Source organism: Mustela nigripes, chromosome 7, assembly GCF_022355385.1.
Source record: "Mustela nigripes isolate SB6536 chromosome 7, MUSNIG.SB6536, whole genome shotgun sequence".
NCBI classification, from domain to species: domain Eukaryota; kingdom Metazoa; phylum Chordata; class Mammalia; order Carnivora; family Mustelidae; genus Mustela; species Mustela nigripes.
In genome coordinates, this window is record NC_081563.1 from 14,005,235 (window position 1) to 14,023,073 (window position 17,839).

The following is a 17,839-nucleotide window of genomic DNA, read 5'->3' on the forward strand; positions in this document are numbered from 1 at the left end:
GGGTGGCTCACTGCAGAGGCTCTTGATGTCTTGGGGGCCTGGGACGTGGCCAATGTGGGGGCTGCGAGGACGGCAGCAGAAGTAAATCCTTGAAATAGGGGGAACACAGAAAAGAGCCAGGAACTGAGGAAGACGCTCTCACAGGTTCTCACAGGTGCCCAAAGCTTTCCCTGGCAGCTGTATATACCCAGGCACTGTCAGCTTCGAGCAGCCACGTCTCCCCGACCTCACGGAGCTCATAAAAGAACCGACGTGGCTCCTGCCATGGGCCCTAACATAAGCCATGGCCAAGTGCACACCTTAAGCGGGCACTGGCTGGCTAAAGCCGTCAAAACCCAAAATGCACTGACTGACCCTCCCTCTCTGCGCCCAGTTCTCTGGGATCCAGACTCCGTTTCTTTCCTGGGGAGCGTCCTTATGAAGCTGGGGGAAGAAGGGCTGTGATCTTGCTCCCCTAGAGGAGATCCCCCAAACCGGTTCAAACCCGGCAGTGGACAGTCCTCATTTGCAGTAGGCCGTGGGACCGGTCAAGAAGGTTTTGAGGGCAAGACCAAACATCTAGATGAGTGGTGGACGGGGCCTGCAGCGGAGAGTTCATCTAGAGAGTTCATCTAAATGAGCCGAGGGCAGGATGCAGTGAGGTGCCCCCGTCCCCGGCCGCCCGTTCAGGCCTCTCCAGCAGGGGGCAGCGTGGCTCCGAGGGAGGCCGGGCTCATCTGTGCGGGCCCAGTCAAGGCCACAGGGGCAAGCTGGGTTCCGGAACCGCGGAGTTCAAGCCCGCACTGCGCGGGGAGGCTTGCCCAGAGGAGGTGGGGACGGCGCCGTGAAAGGCTGGAGACTTTTAACTCCTACGGCGGGGGCTTCGTTTCTCAGGCCGCACGGCCCGGCCTGAGGCTGGGGCTTTGGGTCCCGGCAGCAGGGAAGCCCGGCCCAGCCTTGTACGGGGCCGCCGAGAGCTGGGCACGGAAGCCGGAGAGGCCGCGCGCTCAGCTTGGGAAAGGCCGCGGGCGCCACCGCCTGCGCCGCCCCGCGGTCAGGACTCTGGAGCTGGGGAGCCCCGCCCCGCCCCGAGCAGGAGAGCCCCAGGCGGCCTGGCCTCTAATTGTGGGAAAACTAGACGCCCCGGGGAAGGTTCAAGTGGTGGAGGGCGGACTCAGATTTCCCCTCCTAAACTTCCCGGGCCTCCCAGGGCGCCCGCCCCCGCCCCCGCCATTCCTAACAAGGCTTTAAAAACTGTAGGGAATCTTCGCGGGCGTGGAGCCGTGCTCTGGGCAAGGGACGAGCCCCAGGCAGAGAACTGGGTCTTGGGGATGCTAATGGAGGGGGGGGGGGGTTGTAGGTTTGGGGCTTTGGGGAGGCAGAGGGGATTGTGCACGTGCCCCGGGTACTGGGGCCCCGGGAACAGAACTGGTCCTGAGGCTGTCTGTGAAAGGCATCCCTTTCCGTCCCCAGAGCAGATGCCAGAGGTCGGTACGGAACCTTTGGTTGGAGAGGTGGGTGACATTCTGTTCCCTTAGTGGATCCTAAGTGACCCTGGCACCCGGAGACGTGGAGATTTCTCACGGCCAACGTACCGGCTTGGCCGCAAGCCCGACTTCTTTATAACCCCCAACCCTTTGGAGGTGAGGAGTGGGGACACTGCGACCCAAGACCGAAGGAGGAGTGAAGTAAGAAAATAAACACGGGACGGGTTCCGAGAAAGACCAGTACAGGGAGAGAGGAGGCTTCTGCATCCACCCCAGCCCTAGCGCCTCAATAAGGCGGGGGTTTCGAGAAGCGGGACAGGGTGGGAAGGGTAGGGAAACCTGCTCCTCTCGAGGAAAGGAGCCTCCCAGTTTCCTGTGTTTGGGAGGGAAAACACCCATCCTGCAATGCCTGTAAAATAACCGTTTATTTCATATTTTAAAAAACTCCAGTGATAAATGTCTGTTACCGATGGTCAGCATAAAGTGCCAATCGCAATACAACGCCCTGCTCCTAGCCCGCTGCTCGCTCGTGGTGACCTGGCGGCGGAGCAAGGGAGCCGGAGACCGGGCCCCCTCCAGGCCAGGCCCCAAGGCCCCAAGGCCCCCGGCCCTGCAGTCGGAGTCGGAGCGCCGGGCAAACGGTCGCGCGGCGGTGCAGGTCGGGGGCGTCCGCGGCCCCGCGGCCCCGCGGCCCCGCGGCCCCAGGGCCGGGCTGCTGAAGCTGATACACGGATTACACTTTTGCAGGCTCCCGGGAGTGGGGATGGGGACGGGAGGAGGGGGTGGGAGCTGCGAAGGCGCAGAACTCCTTTCCCTCTCCCCTCTCTCTCCGCAGGCAGAGTTACAAGCTTATATGGTCAAAGAAAAAAAATAATAAAGAAAACGTATAAAATAACAATAGAAAAAGTAATACTTCTGGGAGAGGCGCCGCTACGGCTCCGCGGAGCTTTCGTTCTTTTTTAAAATGCATTTTCCCTTCCGCCACGTGAGTACCGCCTTTTGGCCAAGACTTTAGCCGCGTCCTGGGGGAGCCGCCCGGGCGGCTGGGGTCATGGCTCGAGGCGGGACTCTCGGGTTCCGCGTGCGCCCGGGACCCAGGGGACAAGTCTGGGATGGGGAAAGTTCCCGGGAACCCCTCATGCTGCCCGCCGGAGTCGCCTTCGGCTTCTGGTCCCTCCGGACGAGGGGGCAGCGTGACCCAGGGTACTGGTGACCCAGAGGCTCTCTTTAGCATTTGATCTTGGAGGTTTTGAGCTCCTTCACCTGTGAGTGTAGCGTCTTGTGGACAGCGAGAGTCCTGGACTGGCAGAATCCTTTCCCACACTCTTGACACTTGAAAGGCTTCTCTTTGGAGTGAATATATCTGAAAGCAAAAACAGAGAAATTAATCTTTGCAAAATGATGTAATGTTATAAACAGTTATCCAAGATCTCCTCCCACAGCAATGAGGTACTTGCCCTCAGAAGAAAAGGGGCGGTGGGGGGTACCTAGTGTGGAGTGGGCAACATGAGAAGTTTGTGAGTCAGGTAGGGAAGTGAAGCAAACCCATAGACCAGGTCTGACCCATCAGCTGGTCCGGCTAGGCCCAGCCCTGCCTTCCCCCAGGGACAAGCAGGGTTTCCTTATAAGGCCTGGGTTAACGATGAAGGTGAAGGAGCAGACCTGGGAGGCGGCAATGGAGCTGCGCCGTTCAAGCTGGCAGCCACTAGCCACACGTAGTTATGAAAATTAATGTTCAGGAAAACTGAAAAGTTAATCTCGATGTCTCACTACTTTTACGTTTCAAGTGCTCCGTGGGGACACGTGTCAAGGGTCCCACTTTCCATCACCGCAGACACTTGTATTGGACAGAGCTGCGGACGGGAGAGCAGGTGAGGCAGCTGTGCATGCCTGTCTGGAGCTCATGGAGACCCGACTTAGTCTTCCCAGGCCCTCTCCACCCATGCTCCAAGAACGCTGAGCCTTGTCGGGCTTCCTTTGCTATGTTAGAGAATTCCCAGAAATTGTGATGCCTGGAGCCAGAGCTGGGCTCACCAACCGCCTCATTAGGGAGGACGACTGGGAGGACAGAGACAGACAGACAGACAGCTTTTCCGGGGGCCACCCGCAGTACCTGTGGTCCCGTAGGTGGTCTTGTCTCCGGAAGGCTTTGTGGCAGATGTCACAGGTGTAGGGTCGCTCATCCGTGTGCGTCCGCTCGTGGATAAGGAGGTTGTAGGACTTCGTGAAGTGGCGGCCACAGAACTTGCAGACGAACTCCTTCTTGGTCTTGGAAGGCAGGCGTCCCCTTGTGGGCTTCTTTTCTGGGGACAGCTTGGTTACATCCAGGAGGGCACCCAACCCACCAGCGGGGGACCCGGGGCCCTCCCCCCTGCCAAGCTTGGATGGATCTTCTTGCGTGGCAGCCAAAGCCAGGTTGGCAAAATCAAAGCGTGGCTTGGTCTTGAGCACGGAGGGGCCGCTGCCTCCCACGGTGATCTCAGGCTTCGGCTGGATGACGTGAGGAAACCAGGGAAAGGCAGGCAACTGGAAGCGTGTGTCCACCAGGCTGGACACAGCGCCAGGCACTTTGGAGAAAGAGGAGCGAGGCAAGTGCACGGCAGGGTAGCCCAGCGCCCACTGGTGCAGGTGCACGGCGTGTAATGCACTGAAGCCATACAGGTTGGGCAGGTGGTCCGAGGGCACGGTGGGCAGGCCGTTCACTGCCTGAAGGAAGGAGTAGTTGGTGAGCTGCAGAGACGGGTGAATGGGCACTGGAGCTGGCAAGGTTTTGCTGCCCATTGTGGTAGTTGCCCTCGGTTCTCAATCTCAATCTGCAAAAGAAAGGAGAAAAAAGAAGGGAGAGAAAAAGAGAAGTTCAGGGCAGGTGGTCCTCCTTCTGGATTCCAGCCCCACCACACCTTCCCTGTCCCCCAGGGCAGATGCTGAAAGTCTGAGACCCCACTGAGGGAACCCACTGCCCTCACAGAGAAGATGGAACCCTCTCTGATGCCAGGGCTCCCTCCAGATGGCCTTTGCAGAGACACACAACTTGCTACAGAAACCAGCGGGGAAACTAAATCCTAAGCAGCTCAATGAACTGAAGGGAGGGCCTCCAGCGTCCAGAGCCCTGAGAAAGGCAGGAGCACAGGGAAACTGGCTTGTGGAAATTTACATCCACACAAGCCTGAGTCAACACAGAACTGCAGTCTCCTGCAAAGAGAACAGGAACTTGGAAGCACACTTCCACAATCATGGGCAGATAAACAAACAGAGAAAAGCACAACGACAGATAAACAGGGATTCACACGTTCTGGAGCAGTTGGCAACAAGGTGCAAAGATAAACGGAGATGATCAGTGTTGTGCTACCCGACAAAATGCAGGAACTGCCCGACTGTGGTCACACATGTGCATGTGAGCACACACATGCACACACAGGGGATCACACCCAACCCATGAGGGGCCTCACAGAGAGACAGCACACACACACACACACATCTCTATGTCTCCAGCCTCCTGGGCATTAAGCTCTACTAGCTGATCCTCAACTGGCTTCCAGAAGCCATGTTATCTCTCTCCTCAAAAGGCTCACCTTGGAAATCAGATTTGCTTTTCTGCCTCACTATCAATGAGCCCAGCTGACACCACCCTCTCAGCTCTTGGACTTGACTCCTTACCTCAGCCCCTGGGGCTCACCTTCTTTTCAGCAAGGACACTGACACCCACATTCATTTACTCATTCAGACATCCGCCTGCACACAGGAGGGAGCTTCAGTACCCTTCCGCACCCCTTGTTCAAGGGCTCAGTGTCTTTGGGTTCTCTGGATGTTTCCCTGTGCTGTGACACCTGGGCAGATGGGTATGCCCATGGGCTGGAGCACTGAGACTGGGCCTCGGCCGCTTTGATCTCTGCCCCTCCAACTGCAAGTCCAGAATGCTGGAGTGACCAGCAGACGGGCATCTCCTGGCCGGCTTGGTCGGGGTCTCCAGCCTCCACGGACAGGCCAGGGCTCTGCAGAAGAGACCTTTCATCTCCACGCCTCCCAGACATTCCAAATTTTCAGTCTGTCCAGTGGAAGCAAAAACGGAGGAGGAAAGTAGAAAGAACACGGGGGCCTTGGGAGGCTCAAGTGCTGACCTCTTTGGGCCCCAAGCTGGGGGCTGCCTAAGAAGTCACTGTAGAAGGAGGTACTTGGGGAGCCCCTCTCCTTGCCTGTCTCAATCCCCTGCCGCCCACTTGTTTCTTTACTCCTCATTTCCCCCTCTTCTCTTCATCAGATTGCTCCTCTAACCTTCAGTGAGCCCCCCCTCCCTGAATGTGCAGGGTGCTGCTGTGCTCCTTCTGCGGGCAGACATTGACGCCGCCCAGACAAATCTCCCCAGCCTAGCTGACCCTCGGTGGAAGGCCACAAGGCCCAGCCGGAGACTCCACAGCCTTTCACTGCCGCAAAGCTTTTAATGGGAGAGTTCCCTGCCCATTCAGGAAGGACTAAGGACAATCCGGACCCAGAAACGCTTTCCCTTGGAAGCTGGCAGAAGAGGTCACTAGCGAATAGTGGTCCAGGAGGGACAGAGGTTCAGCTAGGGGTGGAAGGTGCAAAACACGGAGAGTTTGCAAAAATTTTCAGCAGCAAGTTACTTAGCAATGGTCTGAAAACCCAGGGTCAAGACAGCAATTAATTCAGCCTCAGACTAGGGGAGGGACAACTCTACAGTGACCCTTTCTGGGGAGCAGGAGTGCCCACACGGGTGGAAGAACCTGGAACTTGGGACCAGTCTTCTCTGATGCTTTGCTCACTGGCACCCCGAAATCATCCTAGAGCGCTAAGACACTGCGAAGCAAAATACGAAAGGGGCCAGAGAGAAAGCAGGCGCCCTTTGGGGTTGGGAGGAACGAGGAGGGAGAAGGGGGAAAAAACAAGATTCGCCAACTTCAAAGGTTGGCCCAGACTTAGGCGAGGTGAGCGCTCTTTGATTTGCTGTCACCTCTTCTTCCCCTCCAGGCGCTGGAAATCAGATCCTTATCTCCGGCTTCCCGGGGCCAGCCCGGCGCCACCCTGGCCCCAGCTTGCTCCTCTTGGTGCTCGGCCTACCCTCAGCCAAGCGAGCGGCGGTGGCGGCGGGGCTCTGGGCTGCACAAGGGCCCGAGCCCGCTCGCTGCCCGGGTGGGAAACCCACCAGCGCCGGATACTAACCTGGCCTTTCCTCGCCTACTCCTAGGAGCCCTGAAGACCCGGGGCTCCGTAGGGGGAGGGGGCGTTCGCCGCCATCACTGCTCTTGGGAGCCAACCTTTCCGGGCTATCTGCCCGATCTTGTTTCCCCCAACACTCAATTTATTTTCTTCAGCAGCGCAGCCAGTTTCTTATTTTCTGCCGCATTCGGAGGCCAGGGATCCCCAGGCTCTCGCCAACGACTTTCCCCGGGACGAAATTCGTTCGAAACGTGGCTCCTTAACACTAGTACCAAGAATGGGCCAAATGCACGATCCGGTTTCAGGCGGTCAACTAAGAGAAAAACATAGTCTCACACTCGCCTTTCCACCCGGATAGGATGGACGAACTCCCAGCCCCTCCGCGTCCCGTTGCCCTGACTCCCGGGACCCTTGTGTGAACGCTTTAAATTTTTAAACACGAGGACCAGGCATCCACTTGGCAAGGAGCTGGAGCCTCGGGACCCGGGAGGTGCGGGGAAAGAACCCGACTACACGCAGCAAAAGCAATTCGCGCTTCCGAGCCTGGGTCCCCTGCGCAGTGCCAGCGCTGCTTCGCTCGCGCGGTGGAGCGCCCATCCCAGGTCTGCAGCCAGCCCTACGCCAGGCATTAATGAAGTGTGCAGTCTATTAAAGTGGTTTATTCGGGGCTAATTGAGCGTGAGCGAGTTAACTGCTTGCATTAATGAGGACCGAGCGAGCTCCACGAGCTTGCGCCTGAAGGAGCCCAGCAGCAGCCCCAGAAAATCATCCTTGACATCGAATGCCCAACACACTCGTGGCACAGGCGTCCAGACCCCTGGTGGGAGGACTAACCACCAAGGGATACTTTGTTGAATTCTCCCAACAAACGAGATCAAACGAACCCTTCGGCTAGGCGGCCATCCCCTGGCATTTAAACGCGGGCTGGGTCCTTAGCGATCTGTTCCCCAATCTTAATGAGACCGCACTCAGTTCGAGGAGCCCAGGATAGAACATCTACCCACAGGTCGTCCCCTGTCCCTGTCAGCCCCTTCTCTTCTCCCGGAGGCCATGATTCTGGGAGAGCAACTAGCTTTGCACGTGGTTTCTGTTCCCCAAAGCCAGCGCGCAGCTCTAAGCCCGGTTGAAATTTACCAAATTGTGGCAACAAAGGAACCCTCGGAGCTACTTTACACCCAGAGAGCCTATCCCGCCTACCGCGCGAGCTGCTGAAAAAGGACTTGGTGTGGGTTTTCATTCTTCGGATCAGAAACATTTCGGGAAAGAAAACAGTTCTGCAGGCAGCCCCTCACCTCTTTCCCTCTTTCCTTAGACTTCCCTCTTCTCTCCCGAAGGCTGAGTTAAGGGATAGTCTGGGGAGGAAACGAATCCTTCCCTTATAAGCCCCAAACCGGAGACATTCAGGGCACCCACAGCGTTTCCACTACTTTGGCGTGCGTGTCTCCAATTGAGAAGTGTTCGCGCCCCCCTGCGCGCTTCCCTGCACCGAAAAGAGAGGCGGGTTACTCCCCAGGCCCTGACTGCATAGAGCAATGAACCTAGAGAGTACACCCCAACGTCAGAGCAGGAGTGCGAGACTGGGTCAGGCACGCGGCCCTGCGTTCCCGGTGAAGCCGGCCTGATACCTGAGCGCAACTCCGAAAAAGAAAAAAAGAAAAGAAAAAAGAAACTTGCACGAAAAGCGCGACCTAGCTGGGGCATGCACCTGTCCCTGGCGCCGTCGGCTGCGGCCCTGGCCATCCATCCACTCTCTTTTCCTTCTTCGTCAGCTAAAGTAGGTCAGACTGAGCTAGGCGTGCAGCTCGGGAAAGTTTGTGCCCGCTGAAGTTTCTTCGGTTTCTCAGAGGGGGGCCCACAGGCTGACTTCCGAAGTCTGCGGGCATCCCGCCGCGGAGTCCTTGGAGCCTGGCGGCGCGAGGAGCAGGAGTGGAGGCCCGCCCCCTCATTCCCGGAGGTCAGAGGCCGGAGACCCCGCGCGGGAAGTCCCGAGCCAGCACCCCCAACCACCCCGGGCTGCAGCTGCTCTCACTTTCACAAAGGTCCTGCAGCCTTCGTTCAGCAAGAGGAGCTTCCTTCAGGGACCCAGAGAGAGGAGACACCCGCCGCACTGTGACAGGGGACCCGGGAGAGCTGCCCGCATTCCGAACCTCGCCGAGCAGGGGCTCCCAGGACGGCAGTTACCTCGTTCCGCGGCGGTCCCGGGCTGAGGGCCTCCCTGGGGCTCCGCTGCGGGGGACCCGGGAAGCCAGAGGCGCTGGATTCCACAGGCACCCCCGGAGCTCTAGAGTCCTGGCCCCTCTCCGGCTGCGGGGACTCGGAGCGCCCGACACGCGGGAGCGCTCGATTGCCCCGGAGTCCTGCCCTTCGGGGGATGGTGAGCCCCGCTCGGGGCTCCCTGGTTGGGTCTGAACCGGGAGCGGCTGAGAACTTGCTGGGGAGAGACCGAGCTCCGACTCACTCATCCCTTAGCACCGAGCCGCCTACTTATTTTAATCCACCACCCTCCTCCCTCCCTCCCTCCTCCCCTTGCCTCAGGATTCCTCCCCTCCCTCTCCTGTCCCCCAACCCTGCCCTGCGCCTGCGCAGTGGGAGACAAAGTTTTGCTGACCGGGGCAGCCGACTTTGGCAGCTGCGCTCACGTTGCCCCGGCCTCCCGGGACCTGCGTCCTCTGCTTTTCAGTCCGGTGCGACCCCTTTTGCTTTGTTAGGCCCACGGGGCACCCCTGACGTGCTAGAGGAAACAGCCTCAAGCGGAGGAGTGCAGGCTGAAATTGCGCTTTCGAGGTCCTATTCCTGCTCGCCTGGGACACAGCCTGTGCAGCGTTGGGGGGCGGGCGGGAGGTGGGGGGGTACACGGGCATCCCCGTGCTGTAGCTTGGACTCCAGCTCTCTTTGGCTCCTGGCGGAGTCGCCCTTTCTCCCAGAATCCCTTCCCAGAGGTGTAGGGTAGGGCCCCCAGGGAATCTAGTAGTTCCTGGACACCAACGGAGTGTCCACCCCAGGGCAGCCACCCAGACCCCAGTGCCTAGGGCTGGCCCCAGACTCTGGGTTATGGAGTTGGGTGGGAAGATCAGAGGTGAGGGGTGGGGGAACGAGGTCAAGAAAATCATCGTCCTAGGATCCCAAACCCTCTGGGATTGTACCGGAATGCACTGTGGCACCCTCCAATCACGTATTCATTCGTTCTGGGAGGATAGGTTGGGAGTTTGGAGAGCAAGCGTCAACGTTCCTCGGCTTCAGGACCTCTGATCCCAGGGAGCTGCTTCAGGTGGCATTTGGGACGGAAGGGGAGCGGGGGTAAGGATTCTGGCTGCAGGAAATTCTGTCTTCACTGCCTCTGCCTTAGGGAGAGTACCAATACCTTAGCGACTGCTGGGCTTTGGGAGCTGACCTCCAGCTGACCCCAGCCCTGACCTCTTGTGGCCACCTCTCTGGAACACCAGCCCTGGATTCAGGAGGAGGCAAAAGTTTCCCAGGGCTTGGGTGGGTCCGGATTCGCACCACTGCACTCCCAAGGTCTGCCCCCACAGTTGTGGCTGAGTGGCCCACCCAGCCCTTGGGGCTGGATCCTGGTCTCCGTGGGTCTCTGGCGTATTAGTACTGTGTCTCTGGAGAGGAAACGGTATTTGTCCAGCTTCACTCTGCAAGTCTGGTGTGACATTTTTAGGGTGTCATTATCTGACCTAGGGAAATAATAGTGGAAATACTCCCAAAAGACACAGTTGGAGAAGACCCTTGTCTTATCCACAGGCTTTTAGGAGAGAACCTGGCCTCCAGCCCCTCAGTAAATTTGACTTGGGTGGGGAGGAAGAAGGGGTACAGCTTTCACCCCCAAGGGACTGCACTCATACCCCACCACAGGTTAGTGCTGATTCAGGGACCCATGTGAGTTTGCTGTGCAGTTGGAATCCTAGCAGCTGCCAGTATGGGGCGACATTCTGGCCAGGGAGGGGCCCCTTGGGAGCAGAAAGGAGTTGAGATCACTCCCTTCCCTGAGATGCCAAGGCAGCAAGTTCCAAGAGCAGCTGAAGGACTGGAAGGAAGTCCAGCAGGGCATTCCTGCATTGACTCGCTTCCACCTGGGTCCAGGGAATTCACCTATATCTCAGTCTCTCCTAGGAGACAAAGCTCATGAGGCTCCATTAGCAGCCATGAAAGCATCCAAGAGAGGCCCTCACAGCTGGCCCTCTGGCTGTCCAGATTGCTTAAGAAATGTCTGCTCAGAAGAGGATTTTCAGGTGGCATGGAGCCTCCCACGGGTACATACGCCATCTCTTGCTCAGAACACACAGTGTGTCTGTGTTTCTCCCATCTTTCCACTTGCTGTCTTCTTCTGAATCAGGGCCCTTGGCCAACACTCTTCAAGGACTTGTAGAAATCTCCAGGTAGTAAGATCCCTGAAGAGCTCTTGGGGAGAGAGTCTTTAGGGATTCTAAAGAAAGGACCATGCAACTGGGTTGTCTGATGTCACTTTTTTCAGGGTATCTGGAAAACTGATTTGGACTCAGGCCAAATCTTGGAATTAAGCAACTGTAGGGCAAGATGGGAATGCAAGGTAGTAGCTGGCTGCTGGCTCCGTATGGCCCAGCAGCTCTGGCTTTGCTTCCCAGAGGCCTTCTGTCTGCCTCCCCTGGAGCTGGTCTGCAAGGTAGGACAAGACAAGGTGAGAGCTGTGGGACTCCGGCACAGCTGGGACAAAGACAGACCTGTTTCAGATACCTGGCTTGGAAGTAGATACCTTCCTTGTAGAAGTAGCAAAGTTAGAACGTTGCTCTAACTTTGAACAACCCCAGAAACCTCAGAAATGAAACAAAAGATTTGCTAGTTACCGAAGAGTCCTGCACCCCAATCCAAACTCCCAAGGGGGTGACCCACAAACTATGGACTCAGTCTCCCCTGGAAGCCAATCAGGTTCTGGTTTCCTCTGGGGAGGATGAGCAGAAGAAGCCCAGAAAGCTAAGAACCCCTCTGCCCTCCCTTTAAGGGTGAACAGCGGAGGATCCCCTCCCCCACGGACTATTTAGGAGAAACCCATCAGCCTAAAGCAGGTGGAAGTACTATGGCCACCCCGACTCAGACTTGTCGGGTTTGAGGAAGGCAGGACCCAGGACACCTAAGGGCTTCCATGCTTCTTAGGAAGGTCAGATTCATTTAGGAATCACAAGGACATTATGTTTGGAATTTAGTAAACGTCCTCCGAATCCGGAACCCAACCCTCCTATGGCCCCAGAACGCATTGCAGGTGTCACAACTCCTGTCTGGACATCCATCCCATTCCCCGGCGGCCAGCACACCCTGCCAACCCGCGACTGCAGCTTCTGCTCACATCGAGCCTCCAGGCTCCCGCTGACCTAGACCCGCCCGCAGACCCCGCCAGGGCTCCCTCGGATTCTCCTGTCCGCCCGCCGCCAGCAGGGCGGGACCGAGGGCGCCCAAGGGGTCTCAGTCTCCGTTGGAACTGAGCGTCCTTGGGGAAAGGTCCCCACACTAGCGGCCAGGCCTCCAGGTCCGGGTTACACCCGGCCAGTGCTGGTGGGGTCCAGCGAGGATCAATCAATAACCAGGGCTGCCGAGCCACCCGGTGTTTGACCGCATGGCTTCCAGCCCCGCAGCGAGCCCTCGAGCCAACTTTTCCGGACCCAATTGAGGTTGTGACAGCCTCTGTTGGTCTCCCAACCCCAGCTCCTCTCCCAACCCCGGCTTACTGGGAAGGAAAGAGCCCCAGCCTGTCTTCGGAGTGAAAACTGAACAGCTTCCAGAAAATTAACTAGAACGTGGCCCCTGTTGCTTTGGGGTGTTTTGTATTTAAAAAAAGAACCCCACTTCTCCCTACTCCCCAGTCACACAAAAATGACCTCATTTTTAAGAAAGGAATTTACTTAGCACTTGTGAGTTTTTGCTTCCAAAGCAAGCCTCCCCTGTAACTACTTTGTGGACAATTGGGGCTCTGCTCATTTGAACCCCCCTCCCAGAGCTTTCAAATAACCTGGAGATTTAGGTATCCCTCTGTAATCATTTAGATGATGGATTGTAATGGCTCAACAGTTCCTCTGGAACCATTACGATCAATCAGGTCAAAATCCAGCTTGGTGGGGAGGGTGGTTAAGCAGGGGAGGTAGGTAACACGACATCCACACACACTTGTATAGATAACACACTCTGATAACGGACAAACAATTCTAGAGTCTTGGGAGAATAGATCCCAGGTGAACCCAAGAGCGGGTGTTTATTGTGACAGCAATAGACAAGTTACAGTATCAAAACTGAAAGGGAAAGTGAACTGTTTTTCTAGGCAGTTCCCGTTTCGTAAGTTCGTGTAAGTTCTTTATGAGTCCATAAGTATCCTGTAACTATCTGTCACCTTACTAAGTGTAACACAACACATATGCATGTATCTATCCCCGGTATATAAGAAGATTAGGGGTGAAGCACGAATATTCATGTGAAATTGCAGGAATCCGGGGCATACTATCATCTGTAAAATGAAATGATGATGATGCATTGCATTGTGAAGAGCAAGTGTAAAATCTGTATAAAAGGTCTAGCGAGTTTACACTTTTTGTACAAATACGAGTTGTCAGAATTATTTTAGACACTTAACCCATCTACCTTCTAAGACTACTGAACTTTTCCTCTTATCCAAAGGTGGAAATCAATGTATTAGGAACGAAGCAGTGTCTAATCAAACTGAGGATGATGAAGAAAAGTTATTTTAACTGAATTCTGTACAGTCGGGGGAAACCCTGAGGAAGAGAATTACCTTACCCTACCCGCGGCGCTGCGTCTTTAACAGGCTGCATCGGCGACGGTTGGCGCTGGAGGAATCAACGTTCGCGGTAATTAAACATTTCCAGACACGGGAGGGTTATTATCTGCATAGCGATTTCCGGCGAAGGGACTCAGAGCTGGTCTGGCCCCGATGTTTTATGGAGAGAGTCGGGAAAGCAATCCTAAAGAAAACGCGCCACCTGCTGGCGAGCAAGCGGCATCTGCCGGTACCCCTTCCTCCCAAACTCCCACATCCAGTTCTATTGAATCTTACCTACAAGAGGGTTTTCCCCCCTTAAATTTTCTTAGGTGAGTCACGAAATTCGCCTTTCCCCCTTTAAAACCACGCACACTCTTGCGCCTCCAAGGAACAAACAAAAGAGGAATCCCCTTTCGCCACGGGGTTTCTGGTTTTCCCTGCTCCAAAACCAGATTTGTGAGTTTTTGTTTTGTTTTCTTTTTAAATAATCCGAAATCCTTGGCAACTATCTACCACCATTAGTTTCTGGTCCTGGGAAAAACGATGAGCCAGGATCTGTGAAGCTTTTCTTTCTTCTCCGACCTTCCAGTTGGCCTCCAGGTTGCCAGCTGGGTGAGGAGAGGACCCCTGCGCCCACCCTTCCAGCCCCACGGCTGGTCAGTATGTGGTCCCTCCCCGGGGTTCTGGTTCTGGCTTTCTTAAGAACCATGGGAATGAGGAGAGGGAGTCTGCTTCTGTGAATCCTTTCCCCTCACCCCAACCATGAAGCACGTCATACTTCCTACCTCTGCCCCTCCTCCCAAGCCATTAGAGTCCAGTCCTCTGTGGAGGACTTTCCATCCGAATTCCTTCACAGAATATTATAGCTGGATCCTCTCTTTTACTTGGCATCAAAGCTGCATGTTTTAATTTTTTTTTTTTTAATTTTTTGTTGAGAAGTAACTGACACACAACAATGTTTAAGGTTAAGGCGCATAAGGTGTTGGTTTGATACATTTGCAGATTGCAATATGATTACCACCAGAGCACTAACGCTTCTGTCACTTCGTATCATTATCATTTTTGTGTGTGATGAGAATGCTTACAGTCTAGGCTCCTAGGATCTTTGAAGTTTATAATGTGGCATTGACCTATAATCAACCTATTGTGTAGTAGCTCTCTAGAACTTAGACTGATTGCAAGTTTGTACCCTTCAATGACATCTCCCCAGCCCTCTCTCCACCAGCCCCTGCCCCTGGTAACCACCATTCTACTCTCTGTCATGAGTTCAACAAAGCTGCATCTTTGAGGGTTTCCTTCCTTGTCATCCAAGCTCCAGCTTTTCAGATAGGGACAGAAAGAGAGAAGTCGTCACAAAATACCCAATAATGTGCTCTTCACTCTGACCTCTGCCTACAGAGGGAAACAGGATACAGGAGATCCTAGGGAGCTTCGGCTGTGCTGTTCTTTTAGGCCTCTGGCCACCCTCCTTACCCTTGAGAACTGATACGAAGGAAACAAGCTAGGGACTGAGGGAAAGACAGGCTCCCTGCCTCTGCCCCAGGCTGGTAGAAGAAGGCTCACTTGCCTAGTCTCTTAGCTCCACTAAACGGTGGCGCCTCCAAGTTCCTCAACCTGAGCTTGCAGTGAGGAGAGGACAGGAAGAGGACCCAACTTACACACTCCAGAGAACTACCAAGGCTGTCAACGCCAGCCCACCCTCGCTGACATGAAGCTGTTGGGATGCCTTAGCTTGATGCAGGAATAATGGGTAGAAGGAGATCAGGGACTTCTGTCTCTTTCATGTTTATGGCAGGAGGGCTTCCTGAGTACAGACAGTCACAGTGCAGCTGTCCTGAGTTCCCAGAGTGGTGGCCCCACTGAGAGAGAGGCGATTGCCCTGGGCACTTGACTCGCACCTGGATGTAGCTCTACTAAATGGCGGTCCTCCTCCATCTCCTATGACTGAAACCCAAGTGCCAGCATTAGGGAGGGGGACGGGTGAGAGATTGGAATTGAGAATGTTCCAGAATACTGGCCCCTTGAGTAAACCCAGAGTGACCAGCAAGCTGTGGGAGGGCCACGCCCCTCCGCCAGAAGAGCCCCTGTTGCTCTGATTTCTATGAAATCACACTTCATGAAGGGGAACAAGTGGTTATTTGTGGATCCTATGCGCAGAGCAGGAAACCACACTCCTGTATTAAGCAACGACAAGGGCCAGGCACCCTTCCTCCATGGTCTCGGCCCCAAGCTTGTGTGGACATTTATAATGCCAGCTCCCACCATGGCTCCCTCTACTCCCAGCTGACTCAGACAAATCCACTGGCTGATCACGCCTCCCATTCCCTACATGTGAGCCTTTCCCCTGGAGATGAAACGTCTCCTGAAACACTTTGAACAAAGCCAAAAATACAAAAAAGGGAAATATATCGGCATATGATTTTTCCCTCCAAAATGACTGATGGTTTGGTTCCTTTGGTATATGAGGTGTTATTTCGTATCCCATGTCAAGAATAAAGAAGTGGGAGAAAATGCAAAACTAAAGTGTTATTATCAATGTATTCCAGTTAAGGAATTTTCTAGAATCATGACTTGGTTTGTCAAAACTTCAGTCTGTAATAAACATTTCAAAAGATTAATCTAAAAAAAAAAAATAAATAAGGATCAAGTGCCTGGGTGGCTCAGTTTTTTGAGTGACTGCCTTCAGCTTAGGTCATGATGCTGGAGTCCCGGAATGGAGTCCCCCATCGGGCTCCCTGCTCAGCAGGGGTTCTGCTTCTCCCTCTGACCTTCCCCTTCTCATGCTCACTCTCTCAAATAAATAAATAAAATCTTTAAAAAATTTTTTTAACTTTTTCAAAAAGGATAAACCATGAACTTTGTTCTTTCTTGATTTCCTTTTTTCTTCTTTTATCTTTTATTAACATATAATGTATTATTTGCCCCAGGGGTACAGGTCTGTGAATCATCAGTCTTACATGATTCATAGCACTCACCATAGCACATACCCTCTCCAGTGTCCATCACCTGCCACCCCATGCCTCCACCCCCTCCCCTCCAGCAGCCCTCAGTTTGTTTCCTGAGATTAAGAGAGTCTCCTATGGTTTGTCTCCCTCCCCAGTCCCATCTTTTTTTTTTTTTTTTTAAGATTTTATTTGTTTATTTGACAGATAGAAATAACAGGTAGGCAGAGAGGCAGGCAGAGAGATAGGAGGAAGCAGGCTCCCCATGGAGCAGAGAGGCGGACGTGGGGCTCGATCCCAGGACCCTGGGATCATGACCTGAGCTGAAGGCAGAGGTTAAAGCCCTCTTTAACCCACTGAGCCACCCAGGTGCCCCCCCAGTCCCATCTTGTTTCATTTTTCCCTCCCCCCTCCCCATGAATCCCCAGCCTGCATCTAAAATTCCTCATGTCAGGGAGATCGTATGATAATTATCTTTCTCCGATTGATTTCACAGATTTCGTTTTTGGATGGCTGCATAGTATTCCATTATATACATACACCACAGCTTCTTTATCCATTCATCTGTTGATGGACATCTAGGTTCTCTCCACAGTTTGGCTATTGTGGACATTGCTGCTATAAACATTCAGGCACCCGTGCCCTTTCAGATCCCTACATTTGTTATCTTTAGGGTAAACACCCTCTGAGAAGCTATCCAAGGGAAAGCCACAAAAGGCCCCCATGAATGGAAGAAGCTTGGCTCTCAATACCTCTGGTCCTGTAAGGCCATCAAAGTGACTGGGAGCTTGGAACACCACAGCAGGAGGCTTGACATGGGACACCTGAGTGTTAGTTAACCTGATATAAAACCTACTCACTGAGGAAGGGAAGGATGAGCTCCGCTTAGGAGCTGGCCAGTCAGCTCATTCCTGCTGGGCTGGTGCCGGACAGACAGTTGATGTGTTACTGGTTTCGGAAGGTGCTTTCCAAAATCCCATGGCACCGTGTCACACCCAGAGATTTTCCACAGCGCAGATTCTCGGGTACCTTCCTCAGACCCTGTGATGTAGGAGGTTTGCCGTGGGCCCTGAGTGTCTGCCTGGGCTTGGAGCTCCACCAATGGTCTGGATGTCGGTGGACTTTCGAGCACATACGTTCTGAGAGCCGTTGGTAAAGTAGGACTCTGGCCCATGGCGTACGGGTGTGGCTAAGGAGAATTCTAAGGATTGAAAAGTTATCCAGAGTCAAAGAAATGGCTTTTCATTAAAGCATCTTAAACACTGGAGTAGGTGGGTCTTTTTTAACCCCTCCTTCTTTACGTGCAAGAGAACTTTACCTGATAATTAACAAAAGCCTTCTCAGTTCCTCCGTTTTAAGTTTCCACATCATGTAGGAAGCTCCATGATGCCAAACATGTGGGATTTGTCCCATGAGAAAGCCATCCTGGGTCTTGGGAAAAAACACCCATCTCTGCCCACAGGGAAAAAATGTCACTTCTGCAGCAGAGCTCCCTTGGGAATACAGACACC

At 54.4% G+C, this 17,839-nt stretch overlaps 1 protein-coding gene across 1 annotated transcript; it reads right to left on the reverse strand.

The window, feature by feature from the left end:
* Positions 1-2,679: 2,679 nt before the first annotated feature.
* OSR1 (odd-skipped related transcription factor 1) lies at positions 2,680-9,127 on the reverse strand. The gene is made up of 3 exons (XM_059405186.1): positions 8,820-9,127; positions 3,580-4,279; positions 2,680-2,829 (listed from the first exon to the last, which is right to left on the reverse strand). The coding sequence occupies exons 2-3, from the start codon at positions 4,245-4,247 to the stop codon at positions 2,694-2,696; spliced, it is 804 nt and encodes a 267-aa protein (XP_059261169.1). The 5' UTR covers positions 4,248-4,279; positions 8,820-9,127; the 3' UTR covers positions 2,680-2,693.
* Positions 9,128-17,839: the final 8,712 nt, after the last annotated feature.

What these genes read in the sequence shown, in the direction of transcription:
- OSR1 (XM_059405186.1), bottom strand. Translation starts at nt 4,247, where the DNA reads ATGGGCAGCAAAACCTTGCCAGCTCCAGTGCCCATTCACCCGTCTCTG. An exon ending in GACCACCTACGGGACCACAG is followed by an intron (nt 2,830 to 3,579) that starts GTACTGCGGGTG and finishes TTTTGCTTTCAG; the next exon opens with ATATATTCACTCCAAAGAGA.